At 42.0% G+C, this 20,212-nt stretch overlaps 1 protein-coding gene and 1 non-coding gene across 2 annotated transcripts; one reads left to right on the top strand and one right to left on the bottom strand.

Annotated features, from left to right (window-relative positions):
• Window positions 1-6,873: 6,873 nt before the first annotated feature.
• Window positions 6,874-14,493, top strand: G6PC2 (glucose-6-phosphatase catalytic subunit 2). Its single transcript, XM_002712170.6, has 5 exons — window positions 6,874-7,128; window positions 7,804-7,913; window positions 10,027-10,138; window positions 12,278-12,393; window positions 13,162-14,493. The coding sequence occupies exons 1-5, from the start codon at window positions 6,911-6,913 to the stop codon at window positions 13,671-13,673; spliced, it is 1,068 nt and encodes a 355-aa protein (XP_002712216.1). The 5' UTR covers window positions 6,874-6,910; the 3' UTR covers window positions 13,674-14,493.
• Window positions 14,494-19,045: 4,552 nt separating this feature from the next.
• On the bottom strand, window positions 19,046-19,178 carry LOC127491917 (small nucleolar RNA SNORA38). The gene has a single exon (XR_007920844.3). It is a non-coding gene; the product is annotated as a small nucleolar RNA SNORA38 (small nucleolar RNA).
• Between the last annotated feature and the right edge of the window lie 1,034 nt (window positions 19,179-20,212).

Below are 20,212 nucleotides of genomic sequence, written 5' to 3'. Positions count from 1 at the left end.
TCACTACATATTTTCTCCTGAAAAGAAACAATAAAAGTGGCCAAAATTATCAAAAGCAATCAATTTAATGCCCAGGAAATTGACTAAAAAGGCTTATGCATACTGAGAAAATATTTATTCCTGAAAAACTGTTATGCTAAGTGAAAGCGTTCAGATGCAAAAGACTACAAATTGTGTGATTCCATTTATAAGAAATAACCAGAAAAGGCAGAACGGGAGAGACAGAAAGCAGTTTAGTGGTTGCCTGGAGCTGGGGGCAGAAGCAAGCCCTGCCTGACAAGGGGCACACGAGAATCCCTGGGGATGACGCTCCGCAGTGATTCTCAACTCTACAGACACTGAAGATGATCTGAATTGTACATTTCTAATGGTGGTGTCTGGGAGACATAAATTATGCCTCAATAAAATTGTTTAGAAGAGTAAAGCTTTAGAGCTTCAGAGCAAAACACAAAAAAGAGTGTATTTCAAATGCATTCTAAGATTCAATGTAGTGAGAAAAATGTTGTGGTAAAATACACATAAAGCTTACTATCTCCCCATTTTTAAGTGTACAGTTCAGTGGCATTAAGTGTATCACACTATTGTGTAACTATCACTCTTCACGTCTAGAATTCCTTTCATCTTGAAAACTTGAACTCTGTGCCCATTAAACAGCAAGTCCCATTCTGTTCGTCCCTCAGGTAAAATAGAACCAATGTTCTATTGTCTGTCTCTATGAATCTAACTAAGTAATTTTTTTTTTTGACAGGCAGAGTTAGACAGTGAGAGAGAGAGACAGAGAGAAAGGTCTTCCTTTTGCCATTGGTTCACCCCCCCGAAGTGGCCGCTACAGCTGGCACACTACGCCGATCCGAAGCCAGGAGCCAGGTGCTTCCTCCTGGTCTCCCATGCGAGTGCAGGGCCCAAGCACTTGGACCATCCTCCACTGCCTTTCCAGGCCACAGCAGAGAGCTGGACTGGAAGAGGAGCAACCGGGACAGACCCCAGCGCGCCAACGGGGCCTAGAACCTGGGGTGCCAGCACTGCAGGCGGAGGATTAGCCTAGTGAGCCGCGGCACCAGCCTAAGTAATTTTTAAACTATCTCACAAATGCCAAAAATAGGGATTTCTTTTCTAGATTAAAAGCAATATATTCATCAATTAATGTTAATGTATTCAAGTGTGATAATGATATTATGTACATTATATTCTGGAATATACTTTTCCCTTTGGGTCTACATTTTGCATCTCTAAATTCTACTCATGTATCAAGGCCCAGTCCACAACAATCTCTCTAGTCGCAAAGATTGAAAGCTGCATCTGCCTTTCCTGCTTTCCATTTACTTTATCTGTCCACTTCTAGGGGTCTGTTACTTGTGTAAGTACCTTATCTCCCCTACTAGATCACCAGCTCCAAGATCCTGTCATTCCTAGTACATGCAAGAATCAATGTCTTACACTAGTGCTTCTCAGAAGTGCAGCTGCCTACCCAGAAGTGAAGTTCCTCACTCAAAAGTGAGGCTCCCCACACATCACCATCATCTGGGATGCTGTCAGAAATGGACTCAGAGTCAGCATTGTGGACCAATAAGTAAAGCCACCACCTATGATGCGGCATTCCATATAGGAGCCAGTTTGCATTCTGGCTGCTCCAGTTCTGCTCCAGCTCGCTGCTAATGTCCTGGGAAAGCAGCAGAGGATGGCCCCAGTGTTTGGGCTCCTGCTACCCACATGGGAGATTTGAATGAAGCTCCTGGCTTTGGCCTTGCCCAGTCCTTGCCATTGCAGCCATCTAGGGAGTGAACCAGCAGATGGAAGAAATCTCTCTATCTCTCTCTTCCCCCCTTTCTGTCTCTGTAACTCTTTCAAAATAAATAAATCTTAAAAGGAAAAGGTGGGGGCGATGAGGAAGGGAGGGAAGGAGGGAGGGAAAAATCAGGTCCCACTCCATTCTTACTGAAATCAAAGATTCTGGAAATAGGTCCCCATAATCTGTGTTTTAACAAGCCCCCCAGATGAGTTGGATGTATGCTAAAGTTTACATTGTCTTACACATACTAATCACTCTAGCACTATTTAGTGTGCAACTATGTTGAGTCTTTTGGTGATTTTCGTCAGCTTTTGACCTGTATAACTGAATACCTAGCACAGGCTACTTATACAAAAAGGAGGTTCATTTTAGCTCATGGCTCTGGAGATTCAGTTTGGCTGCCTGGGAAGGCTGGAGGGTAGCAATGACATGTAGAGGAAGGATCACATGGCGAGCCTGGAAACAAAGAAAGCAGCTGGGCCCAACTTGGATTTCTAACCCATCCTCTCAGAAGAACCACTCCCAAGTGTACACTCCCACCAGAGACCAAAAGACCTCCAACTGCGCCAACCTCTCAAACACCATCCTAGCACCACCAGTCTATGACTCTAGGGAGAAAATCTGCATGAATTTGGGAAACAAATCCTATTCAAACCACAGCATGATTAAAAAAAATTAAGACTTTATGAATGTATGAGTCTTGATCATTTCTAGAGAAAAGCACATAATGGGACTAGTGGAGGGAGTGCCTGGAGTAGCTCTTGTGGGATCATTTATAACAATGTCATTATGGAATGCCAATATGCCTGGGATGCTAGCCAGAATAGAGGTAATTATTTTCTGAAAGTCATTAAAGTCTAAACTTGGTCTGAAATAAATCCATTTTACATTGCAAGGTGACACTGAAGAGATCTCAAATGCAATTTATGTTATAGAAGGCAGATAAGTTTGTGGTAAAGGATAATAGCTATGCAGAGACATTAAAGGTCAGTGGCTCCAAAACACATTTCTGTTTGTTTCCACTGCATCAGTGACACAAGCTAATGTCAAATATCTTGGAATGATGCTGAATTATAGTGAACACTATAACTCAGTGATGAATGGCTCATCTTATGATAAGAATGTATTGCATGGTTTCTCCTCCAGCTGCCCAAAAAGATGCTGAAAGGAAAGAAAGCCAAGGGGAAGAAGCAGGAGACCAACAAGGAGGTAAGTCTCACGTTTAGTAAGAGTCCTAAGCATGTTGGCATTGGACAGGACTTTCATCCCCAAATGGATCTCACTCATTTTGTCAAAGGTTCTCCCTTACCCGCCCATGCATGCACACAGTTGGCTGCAGCAGCAAAGGGCTATCCTCTATAAGCCATAGAAATTGCTTCCTGTGATTAACCGGTTCACCCAGCCCTTTGATGGCCACACAGACGCTCAGCTGTTTGAACTGGCCCACAAGTATGGAGCAGACAAGGCAAGAGGCAGAGATCGCTGACACAGGCTGTGAAGCAAGTTGACAAGAAATGGTCTTCCAAGAAATGCACACCAGTATGTATACCTTGTATGCAATTTCAAGTTCACTGATGCTAAATCAATCAGCTCAGGATAGGAACTACTAGGGACTGAAGAGACCCGGCTAAGAGGATGCCTGTTAAATCAAGTTAGGTTTGGCCTAAACTTGTCTCCATTTATGGGTGGCTGTACTTGGAAACAGGGTCTTTAAAAAGGGAGTAAGTTAAGAGAGGTGATGTCCCCACTGAAAAGTGTGGGTCAATACCACCACCAACTTGGCAGGGAATAACAAATTTTGACAATAGTGATTACACATGATATGGATCCCTTCATCTTCCTGCCAGCTCTGGGGCTTAAGATACGGGTACCCTGCTGCATCATCAAGAGGAAAGCCAGGTTAGGGCGACTAGTCCGCAGGAAGACAGGTATACTACTTTCATCTTCACGCAAGTGAATCAGAAAACACAGGCAATCTGGCTAAGCCAGTGGAAGTCATTAGGACCAACTACAGTGAGAGATACAATGAGACCCACCATCACTGGGCAGGCAATATCCTAGGCCCAAAATCGGTGGCTTCCACTGCAGAGCCAGAAAAAGCAAAGGCTAAATTTAACCACTAAACTGGGTTATATTTACATTGTTGAGTTTTCTGTGCAGAAAGATAAAATCATTCTCCTCCCCCCAGAACAATTTATTTTGTGGTTATATAATATTTTGTGTGGCAAAATGTATTGCATATATTCTGGCCTCTGTGCTACAGCTTTTTTTTTTTTTTTTTTTTTTTTTTTGACAGGCAGAGTGGATAGAGAGAGACAGAGAGAAAGGTCTTCCTTTTGCCGTTGGTTCACCCTCCAATGGCTGCCGCGGCCGGCGCGCTGCAGCCGGCGCACCGCGCTGATCCAATGGCAGGAGCCAGGAGCCAGGTGCTTTTCCTGGTCTCCCATGGGGTGCAGGGCCCAAGCACCTGGGCCATCCTCCACTGCACTCCCTGGCCACAACAGAGGGCTGGCCTGGAAGAGGGGCAACCGGGACAGAATCCGGCGCCCCAACCGGGACTAGAACCCGGTGTGCCGGCGCCGCTAGGCGGAGGATTAGCCTAGTGAGCCGCGGCGCCGGCCCGTGTGCTACAGCTTTTAATCTAGGTAAAACACATGGGATTTTACTATAAATGAAAATCTAGGGGGAAGTTTAAGTGTACCAGAATGAGAACCCAAAAAGAACTGGAAGAATTCATTCACTAGAACTAACTCAAAACAAAGGGACGGTTTTGAGGGTTTTAAGACTTGCAGCCTCCATAACTGCAAGAAAAATAAACATTTGTACCAGCCACCCAGTCTGGTACTTACAGCAGCCCTGGGAGACTTATACAAAAACCTAAGAAAAAAGAATATTTGGGAGAAAGCACTGTCAGAGGAGTGGCAAGGATGCTGCCCAGAGGAGGACTGCTGCGGGGGTGCATAGAAATGAAGACAGGAAAGACTAACAGTGACGATCCAGGAGGAATAAGCAGATTTGGCCAATCTGAGAATGTGCAAAACAAATCCTAGGGCTCTTTTGCTTCAATTGTCTCACAGTCTCTAGAACCACATAGGCCCCAGGAAACAGCCTTTCTAAATCAACCACCTGTAAGGAAAAGCTAGTGGGCTGTCACCTTCATCACAGTCCACAGACTCTGAAGGGCTGAACTAGCATGAAGCTTAATTTTTAATTGGAAAGCAAATGTATTTGATGTTATTCACACCCTGATTTAAGGACAAAACATTTTGCACAAAATGCATATTATGAACCATGTAGCTCAAACATTTAGAAAAAAAAAAAAAGAGAAGTTAGGTCCTTCCGCATGGTTCATTAAAGATATTATGGAAATGACAGAACCTGAATTTGCAAAACAAAAAAGCCAGAAGCATAGACACTGATCATCAGTCCAGGCTACTGCCTCATTTGAATTTGCTTCAGCACAATGATTCTAAACCTCCATTCTACAGTGGAATACCTTGGAAAGTACATTTTATAATACTATGCCTAAATCCCATCACCAGAAAATTAACTGACCTAGGGTGGGACTAAGGTATGGCATTTTAAAAAATACTTCAAAAGATATGTAGTTAAGTTTAATGGCGGAGACATATGCACACACACACACACACACACACACACAATGAGAGGGAGAGAGAGAGAAAGTGCACTCAGCTGTTGGTTCACTCCCTAAATGCTCACAACAGCTGGAGAAGTTGGGAGCTAGGAACTCAATCCATGTTTCCCAGGTGGGTGGCAGGAACCCAACTACTTGAGTCATCATTTGCTGTCTCCCAGTGTCTGCATTAGCAGAAAGCTGGAGCTCAGTGCAGAGCTAGGATTTGAACCTAGGCACTCCAAAATGGGATGCAGGCATCCCAGTAGGTCAAATGCCTGCCTCAACACCCAAGATTTTGGTCAGTGGGTGCACTGTTTCCAAGGGAGGCAACAAAGGCCAGACAGGTACCAAGAAATGGCAGAGCTCCCTAAATGACGATGCGGTTAAATGATGAGACACGACTCTATGATACTCATAGCCTGTGGGAAAGCTTCCTAGTGACAGATGCTGTGATTACCAGAGAAAACAGCCTCAACAGTAAAGGAAGGCTGCCTAGCTCCGCCTTTGCCCACCTGGTCCTGGTGGGGCTCAATTTCCTTCACACCAATCCTCCTGGCTCATGAGAACCAGCATCTCTGACTTGGAGCCCTGGGTCTCTTTGTATTGTCCTTCTGTTTACTCCCAATCTCCTGTTTCGTTTGATGCCTCCCACTTATTTCCCCCCGAAATATTCTGTTTTCAACAAACCATTTTCCTTAAGGCTGAAATTTATTCCTATCTTTTTCACATGAGGAGCAACCCAATCCTAGTTACCCCTACTCTCTAGTCTATAAAAACACAACTCGGTCCTCACACATTTCTATGACCCAAGTAACTTCTTTTTCTACTTTGTTGCCTCATAGTCAAAAAGCAACCCGTTTCCTTCCAAACCTCATATATTCCATATATTTCTTTCCCTGTTCTAAATGTATCCTATCACTCTTAATAACAAGGGAGTATCAAACTATTTTAATTTAAAGTTTGTGATCAGCAAATAATCTGTCATATGAATTTTTATGTCCAAGTATTTACTCAACCATTTTCCTCAAAGACCCAATAAAATAGTCAGTGAGTCACAGTCTATCTTAAATTAAAATGCATGGCTTAAAGGGCTATTTGACATGCAATAATTACTTTTGTAGTCTTCTAGCCAAGCATAGAAATTGTTAATGTCTGCCCTTGAACGAAATGAACTGTGCAAAAAATTTCAAGCAAACACAGTCCAACTGTTCACGTAAAAGGGAGGTTGCATAAGAAATTCATTGTGCTTCTGTCCAAGTTTCCCCTCAAATTGACACAGATCAACATGTACTTCACCTCTTTACCACCAATTAAAATCATAAACAAATGAGCTTTCCAGCAGAGGGCCGACATGCCCTCTCCACAGATGGTCAGCATCACATGTTACAATAATGGCTTGGCACACCACAAGGGTACCATATAAAAACGGTGCGACTCACAGCACCTCAACTCCTCAACTCTAATTGTTCTGTCTCTTTTTCAAGATGGATTTCCTTCACAGGAATGGAGTGCTCGTTATTCAGCATTTGCAGAAGGACTATCGGGCTTACTACGATTTTCTAAATTTTATGTCCAATGTTGGAGACCCCCGGAATATCTTTTCTATTTATTTTCCACTTTGGTTTCAACTTAATCAGACAGTTGGAACCAAGATGATATGGGTAGCAGTCATTGGGGATTGGTTCAATCTTATATTTAAATGGTAAGACTTGTTTTGTTTCACTTTTCCTAAAACTTATTCTTTAATTTGTAGCTTTGGTTTATGATCAAATTTCAGGTACGTGTAGTTTGACTTGGAAAGTCTTTCAAACGTACCAGTTAACTTGAAACACCAGATTCATAAATAGAGCTTATAAAAAGCATAGAAATGTATACTTTAACTGATTTATAAATTCCAAAACCCTGTAACACATATTCTGTGATTAACCGAGAAGTTAGTTAAGTGAGGGGCACCATAGTAAACAGATTGGTGATTTCAGGAACAATTTTGATCTTCCTGGTTTAAGTACCCAAAGCACCCACAGGACTTCCCACAAGGAAAAAGTCCCTGTGTTTATGGGAAAATAAGATGCTAACATCCAAATAATTACCATCTTCTGTAATGAATGAAAGCCTAGAATCCAAGATCTCTCAAAGTCTCATTTTATATTTTAAATCACTTTACTTTTTATATTGTTATTACTTAAAATCATGTTCATTTGGTTATTTTGATTAACAGGCAACACTTGTACATTCTGGGGGTGCAGCACAATAACCATGAGCTCTCCCCATGGGCCCTGTCCTTGAGTCATTTTTATAGGAAAAAATAGCTACTCTTCAATTACATAATAGTTCTGTATTTAAAAATATGTACATATTTACATTTCTTCAAATACAGGATATTATTTGGTCATCGGCCTTACTGGTGGGTCCAAGAAACTCAGATTTACCCAAATCACTCAAGTCCATGCCTTGAACAGTTCCCCACTACCTGTGAAACAGGTCCAGGTAAGCAGTTACAGTAGCTTCAACTTACGGAAGACATGTCAACAGAGAGTCATTATTTGTGAGTATTATATGATAAACAATATGCTATTATATATAAGTATCAAAATGGGTTAGGTGGGCATGCTGAAAGTTCACAGGCATCAAAATTGCTAATGAGAATGAGTCTTATGAATAATCAAATTCCAGTGTTATTTGTGAAAGGGAAGGTTGGGAGAATACTCCCCCAAATGATTTTATGTTTGATGATTTACATTTTGGAATAATGTCATTGTTTGATACTAAACAAACAACAGCTAGCTAGAGCAAATTCCCAAGGAACTATATTAAGATTTCAGAATTGTTGATTTATCTGCTGCTGAGAAACTTTCAAAGTCACTTTGGTCTTTTGAGAATTTCATGAGCAAGGAAAGAATAGACAAATTTTGTATAAGAAAGGTAGGGCCGCGGCTCACTAGGCTAATCCTCCGCCTTGCAGCGCCGGCACACCGGGTTCTAGTCCCAGTCGGGGCGCCGGATTCTGTCCCGGTTGCCCCTCTTCCAGGCCAGCTCTCTGCTGTGGCCAGGGAGTGCAGTGGAGGATGGCCCAAGTGCTTGGGCCCTGCACCCCATGGGAGACCAGGAGAGGCACCTGGCTCCTGCCATCGGATCAGCGCAGTGTGCCAGCCGCAGTGCGCCAGCTGCGGCGGCCATTGGAGGGTGAACCAACGGCAAAAGGAAGACCTTTCTCTCTGTCTCTCTTTCTCACTGTCCACTCTGCCTGTCAAAAATAAAAATAAAAATAAAAAAAAGAAAGGTAGGAAGTTCTCCATCTTACTAGTGCCAGTAAATATCATCTCTAACCTGAGTATAATTTCTTCAAACGTTTTTCTTTTATATGCTTAGTATATAAGTGGGCTTCGTGGACCATCTCCTTTTTACTAGAAGTAAAATTCTAAATGAATGCAAAATCTTTATCATGGAAGTTGAGCTTAAGACTGCAAGAAGGTTTTTAAAAATATAAAGAAAATGGCATGCTATTTTAATAAGTTTGTTACATAATATAAAATTCTTATTACTTGAATCCTTTGAAACTAACCCTGGAATACAGTGAATGTGAAAGTTCTTAAAGAATTTTCTGAATGTCTTTCATTCCCATAAAAGTATACATGTCTTTTATATCACTAATCATACTACACTATAATTAATTCTCTTTACACCTGACAGCTTAGACTGAGTTCCATCAGGGCAAAGATGATGTATTTCCTCTTTGTGAAACTAATGTGTGATGAATACATGAACAATAACCTTCGAGACAACTGAAATGCTATTTCAGTCTATCGCAGGACTTCCGGAAGAGAGGGAGGGGAATACTGTATTCCATATTCACCCGTTAGAGATATATAATTCACTGAAGCTTAGAAAAGACGGAAAATTCTTGCAGATTAGAAGTGGGTTTGTCTTTGTTAAATAAAGGAGGAATATCCCTACCCCCACGACAGACTGGTATTTAACCTGAATGAATGTCCACTAGGTGAAAAATCAGGAGAACATTGAAGCAGAGGCAGAAATGCTATCTGTTAGTAGGTTTTTTCTGCCAGGATTAATGCCCCTTCACAGCTTCTCCTCCTGCTTCATTTCATAACAAAGATTCTCACTGCAGCAGCCAGGAGACTGGCACAGAGGTAGCTCCTCATTTGAAAGTCAATTAGTAAAACAACAGGCATAGCAAACATAGCATTTAGCAAACTTTTCAGCCCAGGGAAAATACACTGAATCATAATCCACCAGAAGGATTTTTCTTTTCTTTTCAGTTAAAAACAATTAGATAAAAAGCATGAATAGGGTTTTGGCAGATTTTGGTGTAATAGCCCAACATTTTAATTAGCCTTGAATATATTGGTTTCTGGAATTCAATGAGATTGAAAAATCTGGGGGGGGGGACTGGAAATGGTGCTTTTGAGGATCAATTAGATTCAATTTTCCTTAGTTCTAACTATTTCTAACCATCATTTGCCCTATTTTAAAAAATCTGAATTATGTGTAATTTTCATGAGTTTGCTATTCCAGTGTCCAGCTTCTGATCTTGATACCTAACTAGCCACCTTTGAAATGGATGGACACTTTGCTGTTGCAGGAAGTCCATCTGGCCATGCAATGGGGTCATCGTGTGTCTGGTACGTCATGGTAACAGCTGCCCTGAGCCACACTGTCAGTCGGATGGATAAGTTCTCTGTCACTCTGCACAGGTCAGTCTGACTCCAGCTTCACTGAGTGTATTTTAAGTCACTCAATGAAATGTGCTTATTCTATCTACCAAGGCTAAAACAGCAAAATTAATAGAAAATTAACATTTTGCTTTTTGATAGTTCCCTAATTAGTTCACAGCTACTCCCATTTTAAAGGCTTGAAAATGTTTAACTCGTTAATGATTTGCTAAATGTGCCTCTAGATTTCCAAAATATAATAATTATCTTAGTAGATCACAAATAAGTCATCTAAAATCATAAAAGGAAATATTTTCATGCACACAGTTCCTTGTTTTAAGATTAACTTCAGTTCTGGGAATCAACATTTATTTTGACTGCATCACTTTATTTAATAAACTTATGCTTCCTTCTTTGCCAATTCTTTGACATCAGTAACACCTTCTAGCTTTAAAGACTCTGAAAACTTTTTCATTAAAAACATTCAAGAAGAAACTTAAACCTGAATGTTAGTAGAGTTGATGTTAGCAGATTTCTTAATGTTTAAGAAGGCCCAGAACTTTAATAAAGTTAAATTACAAAATACCTTTCAAACTTTGTCAGAATTGGGCTGTTTCTTTCCTGAAATCTTATAACCATCATTAAAACTATCCTTAGCACAACTTCAGTCACAAATTCTTAGGGTATCTGATATAAGATTTGTCAGTTAAACTTTCAAAAAATAGATGGTATAGCATATACCATGATATAAAATTTCTCCAAAAAAAAAAAAAAAAGTCCAAGATCCATGACATATTCCACTTTTTAGAGTAGCACTGGACACTTTAAGAAATAAATAAGCAAAGAAAGTGAACGATTTTAAAGATTATTCTAATGAGACCTGTATGTCTTAATGTATTCATTATCCAACTTTAAAACACCAACAAAAATAGAAACGTGTTATAATTTAAAGAAATTAGCATTTCTCTTCCTAGATAATTTTCCAAGTAGGGATCTAGAAAAACCTTACTTTTTTCTAATTTTCCCAATTACCAAATCTGGGGAAATATGCATTTCTTCTAAAAAGTTCTTATATCAATTTTTAATAAAAAAAATTCTATGGCTGTTCCTCACCTTAACATTATCAAATCCTTGTTTATTCATCTTACTATTTCAGTGTTTCTTTTCTATTCCTTAGTCTTTAAATAACCAAATTTTGGTCTGAATATCAGGAATAAAGCCTTGAACTCATTACTGCTTATTTTCATCAAACAACAAGTGTTGCTTGAATTTTCAGAGTTTTTTTTCCCCTCTGAACTTTTTAGGAATTTTTTTGCACATTGCTGGTTTTAATAAAAAAAAAATACATAACCCATAGGTCAAGTCCTTGTTTCTTTTCTAAATCTTAACCAAAACTAGGAATCAGGACTCTTTGAGTCTGGGAAATTAAACTCAATGAGAACTTGCCTTTCATGGAATGTTTCTGGGCTTTTTATGTGAGTGGCAGTTTCTTCAGGTAAAGAAAGGTTGACAGAGGAGGGAGAAAATCAGAAAACACATGACAGGGAATACAAACATATGTGGTTCATTCTTGATCATGCTTGCCATTAGGAATTCCTCTACTTCATTAAGGCAATTAGGCAATATTCTTATTTCTTGGTTGTCAGGTTTTTTTTTTTTTTTTTTTTTTTTTTTTTGAGAGGCAGAGTTACAGATAGAAGGAGAGACAGAGAGTTCTTCTGGTTCACTCCCCAAATATCCGTAATGGCTGGAGGTGAGCCAATCTGAAGTCCTGAGCAAGGAGCTTCTTTCGGGTCTCCCACATAATGAATGCAGGGGCCCAAGCACTTGTACCATCTTCCATTGCTTTCCCAGGCCAATAGCATGGAGCTGGATCTTAAACCACAGCCCATATGAGATGCCAGGTGGAAACTTAACCTACTACGACCCCATATATTGGCCCCTATATTTCTTAGCATTTATTAAAATCTCAGAACATAGTATTAGTTACATTTAATGCATTGAGAAACCTGTTGAAGCCTTTTAAATCCATCCACACACGGAAACACTTTGAAAAAGATTCTAGAATCATGATGTTACATCACTGTGAGACAACTCCTCTGAGATGATATAACCCCCCTCTAAATTTAAAAGCAATACAATTTCTTTGGTTTTTTATACTTATCTATTCTTTTATTGTAGACTGACCTGGTCATTTCTTTGGAGTCTTTTTTGGTTGATTCAAATCAGTGTCTGCATCTCCAGAGTATTCATAGCAACACATTTTCCTCATCAAGTTATTCTTGGAGTAATTGGTGGTAAATATGATCACTTACCTTTCGTTGTGTTATTTAAAGTTTTAGCTTTATTTGTATTAGGGTGTCAGATCCTCCGTGGTAATCAGTTCTTCAATTTCAGGGGTAATTCTGACAAACCGCTGATACTATGTTCTATCCTATGATCTTAAGTGGTTCAACACATCTCTCGTAGCCTCCAGGTACACATGGCACAGTGTCACTAATGGCATAAGTGCCTGTGTAGTGAGATGGGTTTTTCTGAAGTGACTCTAGAACTGACTTCAGCTCTCAAATCATCGCTTGAGGCAGTGTGCATGTGTCCAGGCTGGGAAGACTTAATAGGGACCTTCCAAGCGTCAGCCGTGCCACTCTTTCTGAAGCTTCTGAAGTGATGCTCACACAGCTGTGGACTACATTAAAAACCAAACTGCTTTGTAATCCTAAAGCTCTGTTCCCCATGCTCGAGTTTCCACTTTCAGCCCCACACACTTGGCAAGGGCTCTGTAAGTTAATTGGCTATGGCGATTGAAATACTAATTGCAAGCACCGATCAGTGCTCTGACTATGGAGTGGGTTGTCCTTCACCAAGACTGCCGACTGATCCTACTGGGTTACTATTATACCACGGGGCAAAGGTATGTCTGTAGCTAGCTGGTAGAACTTGGCAAACAAGACCAGTGATAAAGCCTTTTATCATTGAACTCCACGGCCAAGTTCTGTAACACAGAGGGGAATCCATTCACCAGGGGCTCCAGGGCTCACAGGTCAGTGTCTCTTTGCAACCTCCAGGCATGCTGGTGGCAGAGGCCTTTGAACACACTCCAGGCATCCAGACGGCCAGCCTGAGCACCTACCTGAAGACCAACCTCTTCCTCTTCCTGTTTGCGCTCGGCTTTTACCTGCTTCTCAGACTGCTCGACATTGACCTGCTCTGGTCCGTTCCCATCGCCAAAAAGTGGTGCGCCAACCCCGACTGGATCCACATCGACACCACGCCTTTTGCTGGGCTGGTGAGAAACCTCGGCGTCCTCTTTGGCTTGGGCTTTGCAATCAACTCTGAGATGTTCCTTCTGAGCTGCCGAGGGGAAAACGGCTACAAGCTGAGCTTCCGGGTGCTCTGCGCCATGACCTCGCTGACCACGCTGCAGCTGTACCATTTCGTCAAGATCCCCACGCACACGGAGCACCTGTTTTATGTGCTGTCCTTTTGTAAAAGTGCATCCATCCCTCTGACCGTGGTGGCTCTGATTCCCTACTGCATTCACATGTTAATGAAGCCGAGCGAAAAGAAAACTAACTAGAGCGAGGAGGTAGTGCTGCGGAGCCTAGGCCCTGGCGTCTCCTCCCCGCACCCTCGGAGCCGCAGCTTCCTCCTCAGAGGTCGCAAGGTGGCGGCCGTCACCCCGCTCCGCCCGCGCGTAGGTTTAGCTTGGCCTTCACCGCGGTTCTTGTTTTGTGCTAGCTTACAACGATTGAAAACCAGACTCTTTGACATAAAAACCGGAATTTCTGTATATTTTTAAAAATTTGACAATGTGGCCAACACAGGACCTGCCTTCCCTGCCAGAGTGAGTTGCCTGGAAGTGAAGCCGGATTGTCGCCCGTGGGGAGGCATGGAGGGTCCATTTTATCACAGCCTTCAGCACGGAAACAGAAGACATCAGGCTGGTCTGCTTCCGGTTCCTGTCAGCATCTTAGGGTCAAACCCAATCCCCTCAGTTTTCAAAGATAAGGAAATAGAGGTCCATCCCGGAGAACCAAGGTGCCTGCAGCTACACCACTGTTAGAACGGGAATTCGAACCCGAGGCTTTCTGATGCGCAGTCCCATTACACTGGATTTTGTTTTTCATAATTAAAAATATCAGTCAGTGCGAATGCCTTTTTTGTTTTTTAGGTTCTGTGATTGCCGTGTAAGACAACTATTTTTCCAGAAATGACACTTTATCAGTTTGACTTACTCCCTGCATGCAGGGTTTTAACAGAGCCGTAATGGCTCTAAATATGGACATGTAAGAACATACGTGGGAAATGAGCCGGAGGGGCTACTGTCTGGACTTGAACTTCTTCTGATTTCTGTTGAAGTACTTAGTAATGCTTCTCAATATTTCAATAAATTCTGCTCAAGATACTGTGCCAGAACATTTACCAAAAAGATTTATCTCTTATTAACCTAAAAAAGGCTTGTCCCTTCACTATGACGTTCTCATGCCAATCTTCCAAAACCAGGGAAATCAAGTGCCTTTCTCAGTCTCGCTCCAACCAGGAAAACATTAAATGTTTATATCCATTTGCTGGAATTAATCTTTGTGTGTAATAAACTGTAATGGAAATCCACAGCTTTACTTTAGAAAATTATTCTTCATAGACTATAGATATTTTACTATCAATATTTCTCAGCGAAGAGCTTTCCCCTCATTGTATCCAATAATTCTGAACTTTAGCCTGTTAACTCATTTCAATCAAGAATTGTGTCTGATTTTGTTACATGTTAATGTCTTCTATAAACTTTCTCAAGACTATAAATACATGAATGATTTTAGATGAGAACATATTAAATAATCCAAAAATATTTATGGAAATAGGTAAAGGGAGGGCTATTTGATAAGATTCTGGTTGGGAATAACAAAACCTCTAAAAATCTAAAAAAAAATACACTTGGCCCCTTTCCAAGTGCATTTATAGAACACACTAAATAATTTTTATAAAACACACTAAATAGCTTTTTTTAAAAGGTAACTGATTCTTAAGAACAAAACTGAGGGATGAGGAATGATTATCTTAAGAATGAAATTTATTTCATTTTGATGAGACATTTCAGGTGAAAATTCAACACCCCCTTTACATTTTACCTTTCAAAGGTCACTCCAGTCTTTTAGAATTTTTTTTTAAAAAGATTTATTTATTTATTTATTTGAGAGATAGAGTTACAGACAGAAAGAGGGAGAGACAGAAAGGTTTTCCATCTGCTGGTTCTCTCTCCAAATGGCCGCAATGGCTGGAGCTGCACTGATCTGAAGTCAGGAGCCAAGAGCTTCTTCTGGATCCCTCAAGTGGGTGCAGGGGCCATCTTGTACTGCTTTCCCAGGCCATAGCAGAGAGCTGGATCAGAAGAGGAGCAGCTGGAACATGAACCGGTGCTGATGGGGGATGCCGGCACCGCAGGTGGAGGCTTAGTCTAATATGCCACAGCACCATCCCTCACTCCAGTCTTTTAACATTTTTTTAAAAGATTTATTTATTTAGTTGAAAAAGTTACAGAGAGAGAGAAGGAAAGGCAGAGAGAGAGAGAGGTCTTCCATCCGCTGGTTCACTCCACAGTTGGCCACAATGGCTGGAGCTGCACCAATCTGAAGCCAGGAGCCAGGAGCTTCTGGGTCTCCCACGCGGGTGCAGGGGCCCAAGGACTTGGGCCATCTTCTACTGCTTTCCCAGGCCACAGCAGAGAACTGGATTGGAAGTGGAGCAGCTGGGACTCAAAACGGTGCCCATATGGGATGCTGCCACCGCAGGCAGCAGCTTTACCCGCTAAGCCACAGTGCCGGTCCCCACCAAGTCTTTATGATGTATTTGCCTCATAGCTTCTGCACATGTTGGAGATCTCAGTCCTGTCTCAGAGCCCCTTGTCAAAGCTTCATACCAGGTTAGTAATGTTTGTCTTGAAGAATCATCCATCCCAGCACAGTCTCACCCTGTTCCCACCAAGACTGGAGGAAACTGAGGCATTAACAGCCAGGGCACTCTGCTTTAAGGCTTTACTGTTCCATAAAGCGCTTCTCCATTCCCTTAGAGAGACTCTCTTCAACTACCCTGAAGCACCATCTGTTGGGTGCCATGTGATCCTTTGAGAGGGAGTAGGATGAGAAGTGGATTCATTTTCTACAATTAATCCCCAACGACTCTACCCCTACTTGCCATAAAGCCTTAGCAGCCCCATGTGAAGAGACTTCCCCTTTGATTCTGGTTGAAATCTCCTGGAGAGAGGCAGATGGCAGTGAAATGCTTTTGCAGTTGAAGCTGCTTAGGCAGAAAGAGCAGCAGCTCCTACAGCCTTGGAGAAAATGCCTGCCTTTAATAATGATGGAAAAGACTGTTCTGCTTCCAATTTATCTGTCAGAAGTGGAATTGTGCTCATTTGACTTACTGTTACCATATCCATATATTCAAAATGTCCACACATCTTACATATCCAGGAGAAAAATGTCAGTGTGACGAGCTTTCAGGATGAGAACAGCTAGGCAAGTAACTTGAGAAACTATCCAATCATACACACTTTTGAAAAGAAATGCAAAGAATTTATTATTGCTGAAACTAGCAATCAAGCATACTGCTGAGTCTCTGACAGCCCACTGATTGGACGTTTCCTGTAGGAGATTCAATTTGTGACTTCTCTCCCTATTTCACTGTAACAGTAGGGCAATTAAAGAAATGTTATAAGGTGTCTTTGAAGTTAAAATTTGTATCTCTAAATGCTTATTTATATATTCAAAATCCATAAATACATTTGAGATCAAATTGGTATGTACACTCACATACAAAAAGTCTTTATAAAAGAGGAAGTCAAAGAGTTGGTTTAAAAAGAATGATTCATACATTGACTTTATATATTCCAGTACTCTTCAACTCAACTTTTTATAATGGTGGGGATGCTTTTTTATTTATTTATACTTACTTAGCTGAATGGCAGAGAAAACACCAGGATCCAACAGAGATCTGCCATCCACTAATTCACTCCCTAAATGCCCACAACAATCAGGGCTGGGCTAGGATAAAGCTGGGAGCCTGAAACTCAATCTGGCTCACCCATGTGGGTGGCAGATACCCAAGTAGTTGAGCCACCAACTGCTGCCTATCAGGGTGTGCACTAGCAGGAAGCTGGAATCAGAAATGGAGCTGGGACTTGAACCACAGCACTCTGATATGAGATGTGTGTATCCCAACTAGCATCTTAATCACTGGGCCAAATTCCTGCCCCATGGAGATGTTTCACATCTGTGCTGTAATATGGCAGCCACCAACCACATGTGGCTACTGAACTCTTGAAATGCAGCCAAGGAACTGCATGTTAAAACTTCACTTACTTTTTTTTTAAATTTAAGTAGTCATATGTGCCTAGTGGCTACTAAGTTGGACAGCACGAGTCCCACAGTACTTTTCCTTGAAAATAAAGGCTATTTTGTATTGTCACCTATACCACATTCTTGCAGGACGACATGGATTACTGCTAACTGCTCTAAGTTAATAGATTCTGCTGTGTTTTCCTGAGGGACCCCTGCAGATGTAGGATTCTGTCCTTGCAGGTCCTTCCTCTCACTCTCCTGTGAGCTCTAACTGCCTTGCTCTCCTTGGACTCTCAGCTCTGTTGTCTCATATCAGGGTGTCTGCATTCTCCTCCTCTGCACCATGACCTAGAAACCTAAGGGCCACAAAACCAGGCAGTGTTTTATTCAATACTCACAACCACAGGCTGGGGGACTGGATGACTTTTTGACCAAGTTTTCCGGCTTCTCTGAGTCTAGCGTACACATGAGCCTGCACCAGTATTTCTGCGGATATTCAGAAAATGTTCAAAACCAACAATTCTAGTGTGCAGATGCTCCTGAGGATTTTGCTGTCATGGCTGGTCTGTCCCGGCCACGCTGGAACATGCAAAGAGCTCTCTGGATAAACACGTGGATCTCCCTGTTGCCATGAAACTGGGTGGCCTTCTTAGCTTTTTCTCCTCTGCTTACCTTTAGTGCTTTCAGATGGTGAGTTCATGTAGGTGTGGTGCAACCTTGCTGATTTTTTAAAAATATTTTATTTTATTTGTTTGAGAGAGAGAGTTACCGACAGAGAGGGAAAGACAGAGAGAAAGGTCTTCCATCTGCTGGTTCACTCCCCAAATGGCTGCAATGAAACTTCTTTCGGGTCTCCCACGTGGGGGCAGGGACACAAGGACTTGGGCCATCTTCTACTGCTTTCCCAGGCCAAAGGCAGAGAGCTGGATCGGAAGAGGAGCAGCCGGAACACGAGCTGACGCCCTTGTGGGATGCCAGTGCTACAGGCACAGGCTTAGCCTACGATGCCACAGCTTTTAAAGTCCTAATTTTGTTTTCCTTGTTAAACCATGCTTGCAGTAGAAAAGGTCCATAAGAAGCAATCCTCCCAAATGAAAAAAAAAAAAAAAAAAAAAGCAGCAACAAACCAGAAATTTCTGCCACATGACAACAACTCATGAGAAAATTCTAAGAATCAGAAGTGCTTCATTTTCAGCTCTGCAAAGGACAAGCAGTTTTGTGTCAAATCTGAGGCTGCTTTGGTGTGGAGTACTAATTACTGTCTTTGCTAGCCTTTGATGGAGATCAAAGTAATGACGCAGAAAAAAATCACATCTCATTTCATTTTACAGCACAGAAGTGATTGCTCTAAAGAAGGGAGAAAATTCAAAGATTGAGGATATAAGGGTTAGTCTAAGACCAATTAATTGTCTTCTGTATTACATTTTTAAATTTCTTAGAATCTTTTCTTTAACATTTTGCCATGGATCTCTGAAAATCTGTGACCTAAGAATCATAAGAGGGTACTTCAAAAAGTTCATGGAGAAATAAAAGATAAGTTTATGTTGGTGCGTTTTTGAAATCCATGCATGGTTTTCCCATAACAGGTGCTTTTCATGACCTTTTTCCCCTTCTTCTATGTGGGATGGTTGATCTTGAGCCTGGGAGGAACAAGCTGGCCCAGGAACTGCCCCAAGTCCACATTTCTTTCCCTCCAATTCTTACACGTCCAAAGACAGGGAAGCACAGACATGCCCTTTCTAAGAGGGTTCATGAACTTTTCGAAAACTTCTTGTGTGCTGGCAGGAAAGGGAAAGGTAATGGGTGCAAGGCAACAGCTATGATGCTGCTGAGCCGGGGATGGTGGGTAGATGGGGTGGCGTGTGTATGGGTGTGTGTGTGGGCGGGGGTGGCTCAGAGCAGGGACTGCAAGGAAGAGCATTGGCTCTGGCAGCACTGCAGCCCATTGCCAGTGCAGGCCCATGTGGCAGCTGACGGGTTTCCCGATGGTCTGGGTGCTCTGCAGGAGGAGCAGACTGCACGTGTGCCTGGATGCACAGCTAAGGAAGATGAAGGCCTCCCCTGCTACACACCACGGCTCTCTCCACCCCTGCATGTCAGTCAAGGCAATCTCATCTCGCTTAACTTCTGCTTAAAGAATTGACTTTTTCCTGGATTCAGATGTTGTCTCATGAACAGTATTACCCAGACTGTCATTTGCGCCCTTGCAACTGGCCCTTAGTGGAAGGAGTTTTCTAAAAGTGGGCACATGGGCGTGTCATTCTCCCATCACTGCTTCACACATATTGCCCTCATCTTTTTTAAGATTTATTTATTTGTTTGAAAGGCAGACTTACAAAGAGGCAGAGGCAGAGAGAGAGAGAGAGAGAGAGAGAGAGAGAGAGAGAGGTCTTCCATCTGCTGGTTCACTCCCCAAATGGCCTCAAGGCCAATACAAAGCCAGGAGCCACGAGCTCCTTCTAGGTCTCCTACATGGGTGCAGGGGTTCAAGGACTTGGACCATCTTCCACTGCTTTCCCAGGCACATTAGCAGGGGGCTGGATCAGAAGTGGAGCAGCCGGTACCTAAACCAGCACCCATATGGGATACTGGCACTGCAGGTGGCAGCTTTACCCTCTATGCCACAGCACTGGCCCCTTGCCCTCACCTTTAAGCTCAGTAATTCTGCATCAAAACATCCTTGAGCTCTTTTCCTCTGTGATCATCCCAAAGTCTGTGTTTTCACAATTTTTTGAATGAAAGAAATGGTAGAGCCCTTGCTGTTTCTCTCTGAAGACTGTAT

This window comes from Oryctolagus cuniculus, chromosome 3, assembly GCF_051225735.1.
Source record: "Oryctolagus cuniculus isolate XC-2025 breed Fujian yellow rabbit chromosome 3, ASM5122573v1, whole genome shotgun sequence".
NCBI lineage: Eukaryota > Metazoa > Chordata > Mammalia > Lagomorpha > Leporidae > Oryctolagus > Oryctolagus cuniculus.
This window is presented reverse-complemented; position numbering and strand designations above follow the sequence as displayed.